Source organism: Recurvomyces mirabilis (assembly GCF_035927965.1).
Source record: "Recurvomyces mirabilis strain CCFEE 5264 chromosome Unknown scaffold_3, whole genome shotgun sequence".
NCBI lineage: Eukaryota > Fungi > Ascomycota > Dothideomycetes > Mycosphaerellales > Teratosphaeriaceae > Recurvomyces > Recurvomyces mirabilis.
This window is the reverse complement of record NW_027041937.1, coordinates 355,275-375,319: the sequence shown is the minus strand read 5'-3', so window position 1 is coordinate 375,319 and position 20,045 is coordinate 355,275. Positions and strand designations below refer to the sequence as shown.

Here is a 20,045-nt window from a genome sequence, read left to right as displayed (position 1 = left end):
TTAGTGGTCTATCATTGATCAGGTGGACGATAGACTGTGGTACAAGCAGGGACATTGCCATCACGATACACGAAGTGTGCAGAAAAGCAGCCCGAGTGAAGGACGACAAGACGGGAGGAGGAGCACGTGGTGCGCGATAAAGCAACGACACTTGCAATGGCTTCCACAATGCCTTCCAATGCGGCGAGTAGTGTAAGAGAAGACGTCGCCACCTCACATACACATCCCACACCACCAATAGAGATGGACGTCACCGACCAAGCGACAGCAGGAGCGCACCCATCAGATCCGGAAGGAGCGGAATCCAATCAGACCACACAACCGTTCCAACCCACCGCCACGACATCAACGTCACCGGCAGACCCCATGGCCGCCCTAACAACACTTCCCGACCACCCACCCCTCACCCGCGCCCAAACCGAGGCCCTCGGCCCAGCTCTAGACGACGACATCGCCGCACCCCCACCCCTCCCCGACACCCCCGCCGCCAACCACACCCTCCAAATCAACCTCATGCTCACCACCGGCGCCAAACACCCCTACAACATCTCCGAGAAGTACTTGACCTCCCGCAATGCCGTGGCGAAGAATACAGCCGGGGATTTTGACCCCAAGCAGTTGACTGGATACAAATTGAAGGAGTTGATATGGCAGGATTGGCGGAGGGAGTGGGAGGCTAGGCCGGCGAGTCCGAGTTCTATTCGCTTGATTACGATGGGAAAGATGGTGGAGGATAAGAAGGTTCTTGCTGGTAAGTTTGATTGAGCCAGCTGCTTGAGCCAGCTGATTGATGAGGTGGGTTGGACATTGGAGTGGCTAATACGATTGGTGTTTTAGATTATTCTTTCGCGCTCGATCGATCAAATGTCGTGCATATGACTATCAAACCCGCGGAGTTCGATCAGGATGATGAGGCGGGCGGGAAGCATGCGGGGAAGGGTTCGTCGATCAGGATGAGGGATGGTGGGGAGGGGGGTGCGGGTTGTCGGTGTGTTATCTTGTGAGCATGCTTTTCTCTTGCCAGGTGGGCGATGGTGAGCTTGAGGGAGCGGTCTGCATTGAGCTAGTACCGTTGATGCTGCAGATCCTGCTCAGAGACCAGCAAACGCTGGTGACGAACTGGTCGGGAGTGTTGTGGGTAGGCACAGGCTCCGGAGCGAATGTGTAGGTCATCGTTCGGACAGGAGGAGGGCAGAAAACATTCACTGGACGCTCTGGCCAATAAGAGGTTGCGGAGATAGCGCCCTCGGACGATATCGCTAGCATCGTCTGCACCGCATCGCATCGCAGCGCACGGAGAATTGCTACCACGCAAGGTTCGGCTTGCGGAAGCAGTGAGCACATATCATCACGTACTCTAAAGTACAAAGATGAAGAGAGCACCAATTACTAGCATAACAAACATCAACCTACGGGACTGGACTCCCAATCCCGCCAAACACATAATGGACACCAAACCACTATGCGGCATAGCATGGCAACCTTCGCTCATCAGCTTAAGACATGGGGTCAGAGAAGCGAAGTCGTGAATTTCGTTCTTCTCAAGACGAGATCACGATGGGCCAAGCCCTTCCTTTCGGGCTCCACCCCTTTCGAAATGCATTTTCCGGTGGCGTATAAAGGCGTTCATGAGCAGGACACTCGCGGGATTTCGGGGAAGGGTGTAGAGGGATATACAGAACATGGCATTCATGTGAGGGCCGGGAAGGGCATGGGGGGGATTTCGCTAGCGAAGGCGTTTTTTTGGGGGGGGGGGGTTTAGGGTTTGCTTTTTGTAATGGTGCGGAAGATATGGCATTCTGATCGCTCCAGGCAGGGTAGAAGAGAGCAGGATGATTTCATGCTGCTTCTTTTCCTTCCTACTTTTTCTCCTCCAGTCTACTCTTTATTCTGGGCAACTTTGCACGCATTGTCCATGGCAGGATAGGGCTAGGGTGGGATCCGAACTAGCCTGTGACCTCTTCGGGTACGGATTAGCACTTCTTGGGTCTCTTACCATTACTGGAGTTCGATTCGGCTATCGTCCTGCACTTCTGCATTCTTCTGCCACGCCTACCGTGCAAAACGTGATGATACAAAAGGTGTCCGGCCGACTGGACAACGGCTTGCTGAAACAGCTTCTAGCAGTATGGCGTGTTGGGTGCCCGGAAGTCGCTCGCTCTCGAGTGCACCCATGTTTCTGTCCCCTTCGTTTGAGGTTGCAGCTGGCATGTCAGCGGGTAGTGCATCCCGGCTCTCGTTGGCGGTCGCGAGGCGCGACGGATGGTGGGGTTTGAGAATGATGGGCATCTCGTCGTGCTCATGGGGACCGGAAGGGAGCTGGCGTGTTGGTCGAAAAGTACGTGGACAACTGCTCTCGTGTCGGGATGCCGGCTCTTCCATCTACGTGCTGCTGGCGTCCGAGAGACGGCTCCCAGATGGCACCTTTGAACTTTCTCGGCTTGCCATGGCGTGCTTCCCTGTTGGCCGGGTGTCGTCCTCGTATTGGTGGGACGCGCTACTGAAGCTGGTAAGCTTGTCGCTGACCTATGCTGGGGCTCAAGTGGTTCGTCTGCTTCCTACCGTGCCTGATAGGATTATGTCGTCCTCAAGTCAGACTCAACATATCCGGATGCGATTATGAAGCTGTTGAAAATTTCGTCCCTGTTGTCCTCAGGTTCCCCTAAGTTTCCTAGCTTGGAACACCATGGTGGGTTTATGAGTACAATGTCTGCCGTCTGCTTTTCAGTCCTGTATACGCTCAAATTGGAGACTGAACCTCATCACCTGATAACAATACTACTCCATCCACATTCAGACTAGCAGCCAACAGCCGTCATGGTGACGTCTTTCCACAAGGTCCGTCGCAATGGTGGTGCGACAAGACGCAAGAACAGAAATCTTGTGCGCGAGAGGACGACTCGGGAGCAAGAGAAGGGGATCCTCCACGAAGAGATCGCGGAGTTGAAGTACCGTCTGGCCTTGACTGAAGCCGAATTAAACGAAAGAATTCGTCCCTGTGACTCCGGAAGCACCAGCGCTGATGTCGTTGCATTGTCGACGGCCTCGACAACGGAGTTAGACGACGATTGGTCCGTCGATGGATCATCTGTCGTTGGAGACTGGCAAGACGACTCGTCCGTGGCTCCAACAGACGACACATGTTGTTCGTCTGCAGGGTCGATCTCGGCAACAGAATGCCAATATGAATGTGCTGAAGCGCTATACGCCAGCGAATCGACTTCCGGAGCTCGCTGCAATCTTGGGCCCCAGCGCAAGGTCGTCTGCACACGTTGTGACGGGATCGCTGCCGCTTATGCTGAGCTAGAGCAGAAGATCGTCAGACCTGGTTCCTTTGCCGAGAGGACTCGACTCTTCGATGCCGATTTCTACACCACAGTACACTCCAAGCTTTACATCCCTCAGAAGCAGCTGATGGAGATCGAGACAAGCGCACACGATCTGGTGAAGCAAGTTTGCGACAAGCATGTTCAAGCTCATTGTCCAGAGGTGGCACTCATCAACTTCCCGGAGTGGCATGGTGAGCTTCGGCTTGGCTACGACGAGATCATGGACATCCAGCTTCCGAACCAGCAGACCGGTCCATATCGGACCTGCATCGATCCCTGCCCCGAGCTCAGGCACACCATGCTCTTGGGCACAGATCTGCGAAACTCAGACTGTCATCGGGATTTTCAGACGCCTTCCGAGCTAGAGAGGCTACTTGCGAAGGCCCAGCGTATCGCCGTCATCTTCCCAGATGAGCAGGCTGCTAGCCAGCTGCGCCGGATGAGAGATCATCTACAGGAGGCTGTGAAGACTGCACTTGCCGAGATTGAGATGAGAGATGCGTTGGCTAGCACCATGCAGCCTGAGCGATGGGAGACTCACCACGAACGCTTTTTGGAATGGGTCAACTTCAATTCGGAATGCATCAGTGGTATGGAGCCTATCGAATGGCCAGAGTCTGTAGTCCGATGTGCTAGGCGGTGGCAAGAGCAGAAACTCAGACCAGGCGAGACGGATCCGCAGTATCTCGAAGATTTGAAGCAGGCGGCGAAACTCCTGGTGGATGTCAGCAGTACGAACAAGAACAGCGTATCGGAGAAGATAGAGTCGTGGCAAATAGCGACGGGGCAGATCGTATAAGACGGTGGATGACAATATCGGTGGTAGAGCGAGTCAGAAAAGGCTTCGACAAGGAGGTTGCATTGATTGGATTGGAGGAAGTCGTCGACTGCCTCGAGTCGTTATCGGCAGGTTGAGATTAAGACTGTGGATGAGAGAGAGATCGCATTCATTCTCAAACTAGATAGCACTGTAGCATTTACTTGTCAAGTGCGCCAGCAACCTCACCATACCCATTTCTCTACCCATCTGGAGTGACTGCGTGATCAATGCTTGGTGGGATAATGTGTAGACGAAGTCCATAGTGGTCCTTGGTATTGATGAGGATTCTCACAAGGACAGAGATGGCGTGAGTCGTAAAGCTTAACAAGACCACTCCCGCTGCAGGCTTCCATGCTGAAGTCGTCAGCTTCCGTGCGACAGTATATAGCGATCTACCAGGCGTAATTCAAAGCGGCTTGGGCAGATGAAAGAGAATGTCACCTCTCCCCAAAGTGATTCTATCGACAGCCGATCGACGGAAACAGGAAGGAGCTGGAGCACAGTCTTTCGAGTCCAGCCACATCATGGCATCAGCCGACGCTACTGGATCATCTGCATTCGCGTCAGACAGCCCTGCACCCCATGCCGCGTGACAAGGTGACCCGACGGCATCGCCGTTCAAGATAACGTCAACAACGATCCGGGTCGATGCAAGGTGAAGTCTTCCTGTCACATCAATCCATACGATGCTCGCGGACAGGATAAGCAGAGCATCGATGGCATACTCATGTTCACCAGACTACTGACAATGTCCACGGCAAGCATAGGCTGCAGCAGACTTCTCGGGGATGCCGCTCCACGGGTTGGCAAGATCGAAGCATACGCCCAGGCTACTATCAAGCGCTTTGTAGAGTTTCTTCAGACCAAGCCTCGATTCGTTGCCGCACACAAAATCTCCCCGCGGTAGTGGATCTAAGAAGATAGAGTGTGGAGCCCCCGTGGGTACATGCATACCGCATGCATATTTTGCAGCTCAGTGGGCCTAGCGCGCAGAATCTCTGACGTGAAGTCGGGGCACTTGCATTAGGTGTCGTTGCATGGTCGCACGCAAGGCGTTGTTTGAGAAGAGTCTTACCTCTCTGCGGGGAATGGTACAAGTATAGATAGAGGGTGCTTTCTACATTCCTCGTTGCTGTTGACAACTGCCCAACCTATATTCTTGCAGAGCTTCCCGACCAATTGACTCCACAAACTTGCAATCATGGCGGAGAAGGGTGATTTCAAGCATGAGCACATGGCTGACGAAGCAAACGACAATGATACCGTAGATTTCAGCAATAATATTTCGGCGAGGTATACCAGATCCAATGGCAAGGAGCCACCACAACATAGGCTAACCGTCATATGCAACCAGAATCAAGAATCCCCTTGCTGGTATCCGCCAGGATGTCCTCCTTCGCGATGTCGAGGAGTTCGCTGCCATGTACGACCTATCAGATATCACACCTCTGCTCAAGAAAGGCGCCTTGGTTGCGCAGAACCCGGCGGATTTTGAGAACGTGGAGGGTCTGGACGACACGGAGCGCGATGTCCTCCGCGATGAAGTAGTACACAAGTGGCGACAACCACGAGCTCTCTACACGACAGTCATCTTGTGCTCTGTGGGAGCTGCAGTTCAGGGGTGGGACCAGACTGGTTCCAACGGCGCCAATCTATCTTTCCCTGTGGCATTTGGCATTGGCGACACGGATCCGGTGAGATGGGCACTTGTGACTTTGGCCTTGCTTAGCCGAATGCTGATATGTTCACAGACCAGTCCAAACTACACCCGTGACCTCTGGCTCGTTGGTCTGATCAACGCGGCGCCCTACATCGCCTCTGCCTTTATCGGCTGCTGGCTTTCTGATCCTCTGAATAACTACTTTGGCCGCCGTGGAACGATTTTCTTCTCGGCGATTTTCTGCCTTTTATCTGTCATTGGTTCCGCTTGTACTCAGAACTGGTGGGAGCTATTCATCTGTCGATTACTGCTCGGTATTGGTATGGGCTCCAAAGCCTCCACGGTCCCGATCTATGCCGCCGAGAACGTACCTGCTCTCATTAGAGGTGGTCTCGTCATGTCTTGGCAGATGTGGACTGCTTTCGGTATCTTCCTCGGGTAAGCTGCGGTAGTGTGAAGGCATGTGTGCGACATGTCTGGCGCAGTCTAACACTCTTTGCAGGACTTGTGCGAATTTGGCTGTCTACAACACCGGAGCTATATCGTGGCGTTTGCAGCTCGGATCTGCATTCATTCCTGCAGTCCCACTGGTGATCGGCATCTACTTCTGCCCTGAATCTCCTCGTAGGTCATACTGATAGTTTCAGCATGCAATGAGACTGACGCTGCTATCCAGGTTGGCTTATGAAGAAAGGCCGCTACTCACAAGCCTACAAGTCGCTGTTGAGACTACGCAACCATCCGATCCAAGCTGCTCGGGACCTCTACTATGTCCACGCTCAGCTGTTGATCGAGCACAAGATCATTGGTCAGACGAATTACGCCCAGCGCATCCTCGAACTCTTCACAATCCCTCGTGTTCGACGTGCCACCCTAGCTTCTTTCACGGTCATGATCGCGCAGCAGATGTGTGGGTACGTGTGGAACATGGCATTGATCAGTGGCAAAGTATTGTTCAAGCTGACTGGACCCACAGTATTAACATCATCGCCTTCTACTCTTCTTCTGTCTTCCAGCAAGCCGGCGCCACTGTCCTGCACTCACTGCTAGCTTCCTTCGGATTTGGTCTGGTCAACTTCGTATTTGCCTTCCCAGCCGTATGGACCATCGATACCTTTGGTCGACGAGCCCTGCTACTCTTCACCTTCCCAAACATGGCCTGGACGTTGCTCGCCGCCGGTCTGTGCTTCTTGATTCCCAAGGACAGTAGTGCACATCTGGCCTGTGTGGCGCTGTTCATCTACATGTTCGCTGCTTTCTACTCGCCCGGAGAAGGCCCAGTCCCCTTTACTTACAGCGCCGAGGTGTTCCCTCTCTCCCATCGTGAGGTTGGCATGGCTTGGGCTGTGGCCACCTGCCTATTCTGGGCCTCTGTGCTGTCCATCACTTGGCCACGCATGGTTGCTGCCATGACGCCGACTGGGGCTTTTGGCTTCTATTGTGCTCTGAACTTGATCGCCTTCACGATGATTTTCTTCGTGAGTCTGAACACTCCCTCAAGATCAACAGTTTCACTGACATACCATGCAGTGGGTCCCCGAGACCAAACAACGCACCCTGGAGGAGCTCGACTACGTCTTTGCGGTGCCGACTGGGAAGCACATGAAGTACCACATGACCAAGTCAGCTCCTTTCTTCTTCAAGCGATACATCGCCATGAACAAGAACGCCACTCTTGAGCCGCTCTACCGGTTTGACAATGTGCAGTCCGATGCTGTCAGGTCTGCAAGCGTCACGGCGTACAACCAGGAGCACCGCAAGTCTGAGACGACGAAAAAGCTGAACTTGTAGGAGTACAGGGTGGACTTACTGAGCGAGGTAGCAGACAGGTCAGTTTATGGTTCTATAGTTGTATTGCGGAGCTTGCTGTAGTCGGATGACCAGGTACATGATTTAGAGCAGTCACATAATGCGATATACCCCCTGCGGACCTCTCCGTCCTAGACAACGTCAGCTAAACAAATCTCTTCGTTGCTTTGTTCCTAGGCGCTGTGTGTGCGACTGGCTTGTACTACTCCAGCGCCGATCACGATTGATGAGGGTTGCAGAAGTCCGCAAAGACCGCATACTGAACAAGTGAGCAAGATTTGTATGGCAGGCACGCCCAAAGTCTGCTCACTGCTTCGATTCGACGTCACTTCACCTTCCCCCAGCCCCACTGTTGGCTTTGCTGCCTAGAGTCGACTCCTTATACCTCGCAAGTCTCCTGCATCCACCTCGACCTCCTTGCAAACACATCTTGACTTTCTAGCAAGCAAACATCCAATCCATCCTGCATCCAAGCTTCGAATACTACATCTACCTGCTACCACGACCTCCTCAAGACAATGGCAGACATCCATCTCACGCAAGCGGAAGCCAGACTCGCTGGTGTTATCATCGAGGAGATGAGCGAGGTAAGTGGGAGGCTTAATTTAGGCTCTATGTAGCCAGCATTGACGACGCATAAGATCAATTGGGATATCGTCGCCCAGAAGGCCGGCTACACCGACAAGAAGAAGGCCCGTAACAAGTGGTACCCGATCCGCGACAAGCTCGTCGTGGCTGGTGGGGGAGTGGCGAAACTTGGTTCGAAGAAGCGCGCCAATGGTATGATATCCCCGCAGTAGGACCTTCATGATGATGCTGATGATATCTGAAGATGACGTTGGAGCTGGGGAGGTGAGCACTCCGCCACCATCGTCTGCGAAGAAGGCTAGGAGCACCAAGAAGACGCCGACCAAGGGCAAGGGCTCGGGCGATGCTGACGCTGACGATGATGAGGAGAGCACTCCAGCTCCCAAGTCTGCAAACTCCAAGACCAATGGCAAGAAGGGCAAGAAGGAGGGCGGTGCCAGTGAAGATGGAGCAGTCAAGGCTGAGGTTGAGGTTGACGAGGATGGATGGGCTTGAAGGCGGCTGATTGTAACGCTCTGCTCTACAGCGTCGTATCGTTCCTTCCGCTAGCCCTACGTTTCTGCCGCCTATGAGCAAGGCTTGGGCACATTTAGGATAGGTGCTCGCACCGGGTCGGGTGTCTCTCGGATGGCGGCGTTCGATGCGGCTGATCTGCTGCCTATCGGGTAGCTATGATATGCAACCATTTCACATACCAATCCTATCATGTGTCGACTCTGTGACGAATGCTTAAAGGGCGGATTGTGTTACTATCTCCTTGATGTATGTCCAAAGAAAAGGAGGCGGGAGTGACAAGTCTTCCGCCCGTTCACGCTCCGTCCGCTCCTTATTTCAATCGCATATCCGGTTGTCGTATATATCACAGGTTTACCTATACTATATGACATCTTTACACCTGCGACAAGTAGTGTCACAATGCTTTCGAACTACACCAGTAGTTTTGCGGGCTCTATTGTCAATCTCCTGGCGTGACGTAATGGTCCACTTTTCCCAAAGAGGAAGGTATGCAAATCATGGTAAGACCGAGGGTATAACAGCGATATAGTGTGTCGAAAAGTCGTGCATAATCCTCTACCTTTCAATTTACGCAATTTATACGTGCTCATCAAACCAAAGAAGTCCAAAATTACTACGGCATTATCAACAATGCATCTAGGTCTCGAAAAGAAAGTTGTCCTCGTGACTGGTTTGTCTATCAACCCAACTGAACTACTTCAACAACTCTACTGACCTCCTCAACAGGCGGCACAAAAGGCATCGGCCGCGCAATAGTCGCCGGCTTCTTACTAGAAGGCGCAACGGTCCACTTCTGCTCCCGAACGGAAAAGGACATCACAGCTGCCAACACCAAACTCGCCTCCGACTTCCCCTCCGCCAAAGCCCACGGATCCGTCGTCGATGTCTCCAAACTAGATGATCTTAACGCATGGGTAGAATCCTGTGCCAAAGAAAGTGGTCAGATCGACGTTGTCGTACCCAATGTTTCCTGCTTCGCAATGAAGAATACGCGGGAAGACTGGCAAGCGTGCTTCCATACGGATATGCTTGCCTTGTGGTCTATCATCCAGACTTCGCTTCCGTACTTGGAGAAGACGAAGGGAAATGTGGTCACCATTTCTTCTGTTACGGGCCGAGATGTAGATTTCACGGCTCCAAGTCCGTATGGGGCGATGAAAGCGGCGGTGGTGCATTATACGGCGCAGCTAGCGCATACGATGGCTGGAAAGGGGGTGAGGGCGAATTGTGTCAGTCCCGGGAACATCTACATAGAAGACGGGGTGTGGTGAGTTTCATGCCCTCTCTTTTTCCCGTTTCTGAATCGTGGATGCGAAGCCGCCTGCGGATGGTTTTGATCATTGTACTGATGCTGTATGCCCAAATAGGGGCGATATCGAGCGGAATTTACCTGATCTATTCAAGAGCCAGATGGCGCTTAATCCCATGGGACGGATGGGCAAGGCGGAGGAGATTGCAGATGCGGTGGTGTTCCTTGCTAGTCAGCGGGCGAGTTTCGTTTCGGGCACGAATACTGTCGTGGATGGGTCTTTGTGTACTGGTGTGCAGCTATGATGGAGCATGCTCGGTTTGTATTCTTTGACTATCGATATACATATGAATTCCTCGTTGCGATCCAATGGCTAGCTGTACTATGGTCTTCTCCCATTACGAGGCTTTCAGATGGACCCGGGCCGGCGCACTACACTCGCTTCCACTACATATCTGACAATCAACATCTAAGCATCGACTTCTGTAAAGGTTCACAGCCCTCCAGCCTCGCTTTGGTATACTAGATGGCGCACAGCATGCGAATTAGTATTATCATCGGGGACTACTTCCAGATGATCTTCTCCACTCCGCGGTCCTCCAGCCTCGACCCGAGATGGGTACGTTTGATCCTTGCTCTCAAGATGCTTCATGAAGGCTAGTCTCTTGCAGAACCTGTATCATTAATGCATCTCCTCCATCGTTTTTGTGAGTGATACATCGGCGTAGTTCGGGCTTCTAGTATGGCCGTCTGTTCGATCTAGACCTATAATTTCTTGCGTGATGAGGTGTCTGGTGTTCAGATATACCGAAACATGTTATTCTTCACGCTCCGTTTCATGGACACGGGCTGCCCGTCCTCGTACTCGACCCCAGCATCTCCTCCATCGCCCGAGATACCAGCGAGCTTCTGCTTGAGCTCTTCGTCGAGTTGGGCTTGCGTTTTGTGCGGTTCTTGCTTGTCCTGTACTGCTTTGGCTGCTCCGGCTTTCAAACTATCCTGCTGCTCTGGGGGAGACACCGTGGTGTCCTTGGCTTTGGTGAGAGGAGTGGTGTGGAAGCCTGCTAGCCATGCTTTTGCTGTACTGTCGACTGTCGCTGGACGAGCAGTGCGGAGGACGGGAAGCATGATTCAGGGCCTTTGGAAGGGTATGAATCTTATTGCAAGGTGCGATTGGCTGTGATTGGGTATTGAGATGATGGAAACCTACATGTCCATGGTATGTAAATGAGACCAACCTGCCGTGACTACAATTATGGGCCGCACTTGCTTCGACGGGCTTCATCACAATGACGAAGTGCTCGCGTGCTTGAGGTTCAGGAACACGAGTCATGAGGCTGAAACTAAAGTGCCTGACTCAGCATTCAATCAATCTTTACCTCGACATTGAACAACCTCCAATCCTCTCTTTCGACCAATCATCTACCACCGCCAACATGCCGGTGGTCAAGGGAGGAGTGTGGACGAACATCGAAGACGAGATCCTCAAAGCCGCCGTCTCCAAATATGGCCTCAACCAATGGGCGCGTGTATCTTCTCTTCTCGCGCGGAAAACAGCCAAGCAATGCAAAGCACGATGGACGGAGTGGCTGGACCCCGGCATCCGCAAGATCGAATGGAGTCGTGAGGAGGACGAGAAGCTGCTGCATTTGGCCAAGTTGATGCCCACGCAATGGCGGACGATTGCGCCGATTGTGGGACGGACAGCGACGCAATGTCTGGAAAGGTATCAGAAGCTACTGGACGAGGCGGAGGCGAGGGAGACGGCTGCAGAATTGGGCTTGGGTGGGCCTGAGGGCGGTGAGGCTGCGGCGCCGAGTGCGGATGATGTGAGGAGGTTGAGGCCTGGGGAGCTGGATCCGGATCCGGAGAGTAAGCCAGCGAGGCCTGACACGATCGATCTGGACGAAGATGAGAAGGAGATGTTGTCGGAGGCTCGTGCTCGTCTTGCCAACACTCAGGGTAAGAAGGCGAAGCGGAAGGCGCGAGAGAGGCAGCTCGAGGAGAGTCGGAGGGTGGGTGTGCTGCAGAAGCGGAGGGAGCTGAAGAATGCCGGTATAAACGTCAAGGTCACGACGAAGAAGAAGGGTCAGATGGACTATAATGCCGATATTCCGTTCGAGAAAGCACCTGCGCCCGGCTTCTACGATACGCAAGACGAGATGGCGACGAATGAGCATCAGCGAGAAATGTTCGATCCTCGAAAGCAGCAGCTGGCCAACAAGCGAAAAGGCGATCAGCAGGATGGTGAAGAACAAGATCATAAGCGGAGGAAGAACGACAAGGACGGTGGTGCTTCTTCTTTTGCTGCGGCAGCCAAGGCGGGACAGCTACAACGTATTCGTGAAGCGGAGCAAAGCAGCAAACGACGAGGTCTGGTGTTACCGGCTCCTCAGGTTAGTGAGGCAGAGCTGGAGGACATTGTTAAGATGGGCATGTCTGGCGATCGTGCAATGGCGGAGGGTAGCGAAAGCGACACCGCTCGTGGGCTTACAGGCAGCTACGCAAACACTGTCGGCGCAACACCTCTACGTACCCCACGAGCACCTCAAGAAGAGGACCGGATACCGAACGAGCTCCGCAATGCACGAGCTCGGACAGAAACCCAGTCAGCACTGCTGGGCGGTGACAACAACGACCTAGCAGACGAAAGCGTCACAACTGGTCTTCAAGGAATGGCACCCTCCCAACAGACCCTCCACACACCCAACCCCATGGCGACACCAATGCGCAACGGCGTAGCCGCAACTCCGGGCCCTGGCGCAACACCCATGCGAACACCCCGCGACTCCTTCCGACTAAACGAAGATGACGGCTCCACGCAGCTCGTAGGCCATACACCACGCGATATCCGTCTTCGAGAACAAGCCACTCGCTCCAGCCTCCGCGGTAAACTCGCCAGCCTGCCTAAACCGAAAGAAATGGACTTTGAGCTCGAGTTGCCCGAGGACAGGGAGGAAGTCGCTCTGACTGCTGAGCAACAACAGGAGGATGCCGCTGCTCGGGACAAACGGAATGCGGATATTGCTTACGCGGCCGCTTTGGCAGAGTTGAGAAGGCAGACTCAAGTTGTGCAGCGTGGTTTGCCGCGGCCTAGTGTTGTGGACGTGGATGCTCTACTCGCCAAAGCTAAGACGGTTGAAGATCCCATCCAGCGGCAAGTCGAAGAAGAGATGGCTGTGTTGATGGCCCACGATGCGCTCAAATTCGGCTCCTCTTCACTCAAAGGAAAGGATAAGGGAAAAGAAGTCCTGATGCTAGACGAGGAAAAGATGCAAAAGGCGAGGATGGAAGTGATCCTGGAAATGGGCTCTGAATCTACGGAACAAGATCGCGCATCGTTCGGTCGAGCTTTCGAGCTGGAATGGGAACGCGCGCATACCAGTACATCTATCCTACCAGGTCTAGCAGGCTACGCAGAAGACGACCTCGACGAGCAACAACTCCTCGCCGAAGCCTTCGACTCTATCCAACAATCCCTCGAAACTTCCGCGGAAAAGGGCGCAGCTCTGGAGAAAAAACTGGCGAAGATGCAGGGCGGGTATGCTGCTCGGGCTAAGGTTCTCAGGAGCAAGATCGGGAGTGTGGCGGAGAAGATGGAGGGGTTGAGGATCCAGGCTGAGGTGGGTAGGACGGCGTTGGTGGGGGAGGAGGTGGCGGTTAGGGAGAGGTTGGAGGGGTTGAGGGGGGAGGTGGCGTTTGTGGGGAGGAGGGAGAGGGAGGCGCAAGAAGTTTTTAGGGGAAGGAAGGCGGAGTTGGAGGGGATGTGAGGATTTGTAAATGGCTGGTGCTTAGAAGGGGCAGGAATTTGTGTTTGATAGAAATGTGAGCATCGTCAATGTCTACGGAAGTATTTTTGACCTCATTGTGCTGTCCCTCCTGCGCAATAACCCCGCAGTTCGCTTCTGGGCGAGCAACTACTACGCTTCACATTTTGTGATCTGTTGAAGCTCCGCTGTATATGCAAGCCTCTCATGCAGAATATCTACGCTTCAAACGCTTCCATAATTCACCATTGTCCTCTCCCATCGGCCAGTGACTTGATGCCCCCAAAAGAGACACCCATAGGCACATCCATCATCCCTCAAGCATCCCCCATAGCCCTCAACTTCTCCCTCTCCTCCTCCCTCAAATTCGCAAACACGTCCGCAAACCCCGGCTCATTCGCCTGCGCACGGAAGAACTCCTCGAGATACTTCTGCGTTTCGTCATCCCTGCCACCTCGTCCACCCGCACTGTCATCACCAAAACTCCCTTCAACCTCCCCAAAAGCCATCAATTGACTCTTACTCATCCCTGTCCCTAAATCCACAAACCCGTCCCCGTCGTCCTCCCACTCATCGCCATCATCATCGTCTTCATCTGGATCCAGCTCCGCAGCTGCCAATTCCCTGGCGCTCGTACCATTGGCGGAGGGAGACAGGAGTTCTTCGACAAGCACTTTGATGATCTTCAGTTGGGCAGGAATGGAAGAGTAAGTATCTGGTTGGGCACGGGCGCGTGAACGGGTCATGATGCGGTCGGTTTTGGGGGCGAGGAGGTCGCCTTTCACCATGATTTGGGTGAGGCGGGGATCGTGGAGGGTGTAGAGTTTAGTCAAAGCTATGATGCTAATGAGTGAAGATTTGTTAGCGAATAGTGCTTGCACGGGGGCGGGTCAGCGTTCGTGGTACTTACTTCTGTCGTATATCGTCGTAACCAGCAAAGTTGATGGAATTCTCCAACCATTTGCTTATGACGACGTTGAGGCCGCTCTGGCCATTGATCTGGGTGTCTGCGAGAAAGGTGACGACGTCTTGTGCGGCTGTCATCGAAAGTCGAGCGAAGACGAGAATCAGGCTTTGGATGAAAGCGGCCTGTTCTGCGGAGGCGAGACGCACAGCGACGGCTCGTAGTAGCTGCACGAGGTATGGTCCCAGTCGTTCACTGCCGGCTTTCTCGACGACCTCGGCCGCTAGGCCGCCGACTTCTGAGGCGGCGTTGTCGACCACTGAAGGGTTGAGCAGACGGTCGATGATTATGAGGACGACTTCTAGGCCGCCTTTGCCGGCTTGGTCGTGGAAGGCGAAGACTTGGTCTGGGTCGTGGTTGAGCATGTGTTTGATGGCGGCTGTGGCGGATCGCAGGAGCTCGTCATCTTGCGACCCAAGTAGCAGTCGGTTGAGACGTGGCATGACGCTGTTGACGAAGCCTGGTGGCATTGGTGTGGTGCCATTCTCCGCCATGACCGACAACAGCTCGGCGGATAGGTTGGCGAGCGCATTCTCCTCGGTCAGTGTGGCTACGTCGAAAGCACCATTCAGAGAAGGCACAACCCTGGCCGTCAGTTGAGCATACTGCTCAGCACCTATAGCTGAAATAGTGCTGGCGACCTCCTCAAAAGTCTCGGCAACCATTAAGGCGATCTGAAAGTTCGTGGCGCCTTTGCTGGCGATAGTGAAGAGAAGATCGAGCCCGCCATTGGTCAAGCAGCGGCTTGTGTCCTTCAGTATCGTGTCCCTCAATGTTTCGATGATAGCGATCAGTAGATCGTCGCTGTCAGTCAGGTCATTGATGTCTTGCGTGTCGAGGTAGCCTGAAAGGGCTGAGATAATATGCGCCTGCTTGGGCACTGTGACTGATGGTGGGAGTGCTGCTAGGTAGTATTGGAGCGCGCGGATGCAAGACACTTTGACTATATCCGAAGAGTCGTGGTCGATGGCTTGTAATGAGGCCTGCATGAAGTTCGCGGCGACCGACTGCAATGCATCGCCAGATGTCCTTGTCAGACTGCCAGCAACTAGATAACCACGGGCCCGTAGGAAGACGGACTCCTCCTGTACAGCATGTTGGATGAAGTCAACATAGCCCTTGGCAGCCTCTGCGCCTATCTTCTTCTCGACGTCCTGATAGTCGGAAAGTATTTGGCTAAGCAGATACAATGCAGCTTCTTTGAGCTTCCAGCTCGCGTTTGTTGTGTACAGCGAGCGCGTGTACGCTAGCAGACCTTCTACTGATGCTGCGTTGAGCCACTCTCCAAGTTTGACCATGAGATCGCCGCATGCAGTCCGTGGTGTGTAGTTCGCAGTCACGTTTGCCTCTTCGGAGAGGAAGATGTTGACATCGATGTCCCACAAGCCTTCCTCTTCTGTAGTGATCTGCGAGTAGCCGCAAGCAAGTTTGATGAGCTCGGTGACCCAGCTGCCCTCAACAGTAGCGCCTCGCGCTTGCAGCTGCTGCTCGAGGCTTTTTCGTACTGGAGGCGCTCGCAAACAGGCTTGCAAGAAGTCAAGTTCTTCCAAAACCAAGAAGTCGAGTGTGTATGGCAGACCATCAGCATCTTCGAGACGTCCTTGTCGATCGTCCTCGATATACAGTGCGTAGTACTGTGGCAGTAATCTGGACAATTCTTCCCAAATGCTTGAGAACAGTGTTTGGCTGTGGGCTGTAAGAGTTGAGGGGAAGACTGAGCGGATCCGCATCAAGACTTTGACAGCCTGTAGCTTCAGTGCAATTGCTCCACGATGGAGTTCGAATGCCTCATTGTCGTCCTGTTCGTCCTCGTCCGAAGCAGCTGGCGGCAATGCCGATCTGATCGTGCTGATGAAGAAAGGAATCCAGTTGGCCAGGATTTCCTCCGCGAAACTCTTCACAGCGGCTTTGTGGTCTTCCAAGACCATTTCGAGCGAGTCAAAGCATGATCTAAACACCGAAACCGCAAGCGCCCGTAGAATCGGCCTCCTTTTGTCGTTTACCGCCACTTCATGCACAACGCCCACCAGATTTCTCGCAACCTTAAAGAACTGTTCCTCATTGAAGCAGTCCTCTACCAACTCTCCAAGTACCTTCAAAGCGCCTCGCAGCTGTGCGTCGGCACCTGTTCCGATAACGTTCAGCACGGTTGGCAGCAGGTCTTGCCAATCATCAGGGAAATCTGCCGTGGCGATCTTGCTGACGACAAGACTGGCTGCACTTTTGACCTTACGCTCATCGTCACGTCCACTCAATGCAAGATCTAGCAGAGCTTGCCGGACCTGTGCTCTCCTTGCTTCATCCGCGAACAACTGGCCGTTGAACTCATCGAATTGTGGCGACCAGCACGCTTGTACGAAAGTCTTTAGTACGAGAAGTGCTGATTGACGAGTGTTGATCGGGATGTCGTTGTGAGCAGCAATGTTTGTCAAGGCTAGTGGGAAGTCCGTGTTGCTGTATTGCTGCTTCAGCTGCCATTCTGCGTTCTTGCGTGGACCTTCTTGTGATAACTGCGTCTCATCGAGGAGTCGTACGAGTTGCGCCTCCATGGCGGGACTTAGAATTCCTTGCTAGCGTGGAGACGAATCGTTCCAGGTGTACCATCCAACCTTGGATCTGGTCTTGGCTTCGCGAAAGTGCTTCAGTGGCGGTCCTGCGAGACCTGTTCAACTTTCGGTCGTGGAGCCTCGATTTCCGTTGCTCGAATTACTGAATGACAGCGTCGGCTTTGCGACGCGAAGGACTACCTCACTGACAGGGCCTTCTGTACTGCTACTGGATGTTGCAGTCCCGAAGGTTCTAAGACATGAGTAAGTGTCTATGAGCTGTGCAAATCACAATAATCACGAAGTGAGCACGAAGAGGCCGGAGTCCGATCCGAGCCCTAGTAGACCCACATTAATTGCAAACGAAGCGATGCTTCACGTGTCAAAGCACCACCTTCCTTGAACACGAAAGAATCGAGTCTATGCCTGTGGGAAGCAGAGACGAACGACGAGATGCGATATGATCGTCACACCTGGCGGTAAAGAAACTACGAGGGAAGCACCATGCCAGATGATGCTGCCACCTTCCGCATGCTCATATCACAATTCACGGACTTCCTGACAGTGGCGATACACACAGTTCTGTACGAACGAAACATATACCCACAAACCTCGTTCCTCTCGGCTCGAAAGTACAACTTTGCCGTACGACAGAGCAGGCACCCGAAGGTCTGCGAATGGATCAATGATGCTGTTGCCGCGGTTGAAACCGAGCTGCTCAAAGGCAACGTCGAACGTGTGGCGGTCGTGGTATACAATAAAGGCCTCAAGCCTACGGAACGGTTCTTGTTCGACGTCTCTCGATTTCCGCCTGTCAGTTTTACAGACGTCGACACACCATTGGAACGGAAGGACTCTGGTGGCAAGATCGTACCCATTCTACCCCTCATAGACATAGAGGAACAATTTCGAGCCACGATGAGCAAACTCGCCAACTGTGGTACTGTACTGAAGCCGGCACCGGTGGGCGGGACTTTTACCGTTGCCATCGAGCTCAAAGGTGATGGGCAGGCACCGATTAGTCATCCTCAGCCGTGGATGCCTGTAGAGCCAATATTGGACAAAGACACGGCCAACATGTCACAGAAGCGGGCCCATCCTATTCGTGCGGTAGCGGCGGGTGATCTGATCTTTGAGAGCTGGATTGAGGAGGCGCGAGAGGCTGATTGAAAAGTCACTGGTGTTCTTATACAATACAACAAACTCCCACGGCTTGTCGACCTCAATTGCTTGAGCCTAGCCAGTAGCAGCATCCATCATAGCGAACACGCCTTGCTGAGCAGCTCCACCCTCACTAAACTCCGGCGTCGCCTTTCCACCCACCCACATACGATGATAAGACACACCTGCATATGTCCAACCAGCCTGCTCAAACACTTTTACAGCTTCAGGATTTCCACCCCATACCTCAGCCGTTATATACGCCTTCTCAGCAATCTCGGCTTCAGACATGTCTTCATAAGGATCATCGGGATGGACGGCATCGACGAACTTGACGTTCGCTAGCTCTATAGCACGCTCCAGCACTGCCTGAGCTACTTCTGCGTTCTCGGCATATAGTGGACCAATTCGTGGACCGTGTAAGGAGCGACGGATGATGGTCCAGCCTTGCAGATCGTTGACAGTCTGCGGATTGTCGGTGCTGGCTAGAGCCACGCCATCTATGTCGTCGCGTTCGAAAAGATGCTCGTTAGACCATAACGCTGGTCGCTGGAAGCCTGTGTACTTTTGCTCGTGCTGAGCCAGCAGATGTAGAGGGACGTCATAGATTTGTATGAAGTGCCCTGGTACCTGTGTCCGTCATCAGCATTTTTGAGCCGTGATATTGTTGAACTTAAGAATGCATAGCATATCGGGAGAATTGAGAGCATACCTCCCCATCTCGAGTCGGCAGCGGTACTTTTTCCACCAACGGCCTAGTCATGATCCTGACAGTGCCAAGTGGCGAATCAACAAACCCACGCCTCTCATACGTCGCCTTCTGCTCCGCCACTCCATCAAGCCCCATAATCTCAGTTCCATGCTCACGAAAGTCCTCCATAGCAGCCTCAAACAACTTCCCTCCCATCCCCTTCCCACGGTGTTCCTCCCCAACAACGAAAAGTGAAAGCCAGCCAGTGTTGTTGGCGTTGATGACGGCAGCGACATGACCGCATATCCGACGTTTGTCTTGGCCTTTGTGGATTAGGAGCAGCATTCCTGAGCCATGAGAGGGGTTCATGTAGGTGTCTATGTCGAAGTAGCCACGGTTCCAGCCTAGTTCTACCATGTAGCGCCACCACAGGTTTCGGTACTCGTTTACGCTGCGGGCTGGGCGGATCTCGTAGTCATTGTTTGAGTAGAGGATACGGTCGGTAGCCATTGTAGATGAGCTTGCTGGGGGAAAGTGCTCGTCGAACTTGATACCGTACATAGAAATTTTGAGGTCTATGAGCTTCTCCCTTCTCAGATGTGTCAATCATAAAATAATCAACCGCGCAAATGTTTTTCTTGAAGCAGTCTCGTCAGCTCGAGTCACCAGCTATGGGCAGCATGCAGGGCAGATGGAAGTTTATGCATCCTGCCAATGCTCGGTCACTGTGGAGAACATGCAGCGTTGTCACACTCACTCACTGCGTCGTGCCTGCCGCATCTGATGAGCGGCAGGCATTGTCCGCCTACACTACTGCAGATATATGTGAATGCTTCATCGCTGCAGAGTTGTTGACATGACCAAAACTCATCTCCACATTCACCCCGCCCCCAACTGTGAAGCACAGGCTCGAATCTCCAACGGTTGCGTCAATGGCTGAATTGC

General features: G+C 53.3%; 10 protein-coding genes across 10 annotated transcripts; 7 read left to right on the top strand and 3 right to left on the bottom strand.

The window, feature by feature from the left end:
• Positions 1-168: 168 nt before the first annotated feature.
• LTS14_001456 (uncharacterized protein) lies at positions 169-1,004 on the top strand (the record flags this gene model as incomplete). The annotated part of the gene is made up of 2 exons (XM_064834165.1): positions 169-751; positions 838-1,004. The coding sequence occupies 2 exons, from the start codon at positions 169-171 to the stop codon at positions 1,002-1,004; spliced, it is 750 nt and encodes a 249-aa protein (XP_064698029.1).
• Positions 1,005-2,128: 1,124 nt separating this feature from the next.
• On the top strand, positions 2,129-4,128 carry LTS14_001455 (uncharacterized protein; the record flags this gene model as incomplete). The annotated part of the gene is made up of 2 exons (XM_064834164.1): positions 2,129-2,509; positions 2,803-4,128. The coding sequence occupies 2 exons, from the start codon at positions 2,129-2,131 to the stop codon at positions 4,126-4,128; spliced, it is 1,707 nt and encodes a 568-aa protein (XP_064698028.1).
• A 1,222-nt stretch (positions 4,129-5,350) lies between these two features.
• LTS14_001454 (uncharacterized protein) lies at positions 5,351-7,600 on the top strand (the record flags this gene model as incomplete). The annotated part of the gene is made up of 7 exons (XM_064834163.1): positions 5,351-5,442; positions 5,504-5,843; positions 5,901-6,247; positions 6,312-6,433; positions 6,486-6,723; positions 6,786-7,287; positions 7,340-7,600. 7 exons carry the CDS (start codon positions 5,351-5,353, stop codon positions 7,598-7,600), a joined length of 1,902 nt encoding a protein of 633 aa, XP_064698027.1.
• A 536-nt stretch (positions 7,601-8,136) lies between these two features.
• On the top strand, positions 8,137-8,701 carry LTS14_001453 (uncharacterized protein; the record flags this gene model as incomplete). Its single annotated transcript, XM_064834162.1, has 3 exons — positions 8,137-8,205; positions 8,239-8,398; positions 8,451-8,701. The coding sequence occupies 3 exons, from the start codon at positions 8,137-8,139 to the stop codon at positions 8,699-8,701; spliced, it is 480 nt and encodes a 159-aa protein (XP_064698026.1).
• A 651-nt stretch (positions 8,702-9,352) lies between these two features.
• Positions 9,353-10,276, top strand: LTS14_001452 (uncharacterized protein; the record flags this gene model as incomplete). Its single annotated transcript, XM_064834161.1, has 3 exons — positions 9,353-9,392; positions 9,449-9,989; positions 10,090-10,276. 3 exons carry the CDS (start codon positions 9,353-9,355, stop codon positions 10,274-10,276), a joined length of 768 nt encoding a protein of 255 aa, XP_064698025.1.
• Positions 10,277-10,653: 377 nt separating this feature from the next.
• LTS14_001451 (uncharacterized protein) lies at positions 10,654-11,099 on the bottom strand (the record flags this gene model as incomplete). The annotated part of the gene is given in 2 exon segments (XM_064834160.1): positions 10,654-10,762; positions 10,780-11,099. The coding sequence occupies 2 exon segments, from the start codon at positions 11,097-11,099 to the stop codon at positions 10,654-10,656; spliced, it is 429 nt and encodes a 142-aa protein (XP_064698024.1).
• A 308-nt stretch (positions 11,100-11,407) lies between these two features.
• On the top strand, positions 11,408-13,741 carry CEF1 (Pre-mRNA-splicing factor cef1; the record flags this gene model as incomplete). Its single annotated transcript, XM_064834159.1, has 1 exon — positions 11,408-13,741. One exon carries the CDS (start codon positions 11,408-11,410, stop codon positions 13,739-13,741), a length of 2,334 nt encoding a protein of 777 aa, XP_064698023.1.
• Positions 13,742-14,055: 314 nt separating this feature from the next.
• Positions 14,056-17,251, bottom strand: LTS14_001449 (uncharacterized protein; the record flags this gene model as incomplete). Its single annotated transcript, XM_064834158.1, has 2 exons — positions 14,056-14,581; positions 14,649-17,251. The coding sequence occupies 2 exons, from the start codon at positions 17,249-17,251 to the stop codon at positions 14,056-14,058; spliced, it is 3,129 nt and encodes a 1,042-aa protein (XP_064698022.1).
• Positions 17,252-17,752: 501 nt separating this feature from the next.
• On the top strand, positions 17,753-18,418 carry LTS14_001448 (uncharacterized protein; the record flags this gene model as incomplete). Its single annotated transcript, XM_064834157.1, has 1 exon — positions 17,753-18,418. The coding sequence occupies one exon, from the start codon at positions 17,753-17,755 to the stop codon at positions 18,416-18,418; it is 666 nt and encodes a 221-aa protein (XP_064698021.1).
• Positions 18,419-18,484: 66 nt separating this feature from the next.
• LTS14_001447 (uncharacterized protein) lies at positions 18,485-19,610 on the bottom strand (the record flags this gene model as incomplete). The annotated part of the gene is made up of 2 exons (XM_064834156.1): positions 18,485-19,039; positions 19,122-19,610. 2 exons carry the CDS (start codon positions 19,608-19,610, stop codon positions 18,485-18,487), a joined length of 1,044 nt encoding a protein of 347 aa, XP_064698020.1.
• Positions 19,611-20,045: the final 435 nt, after the last annotated feature.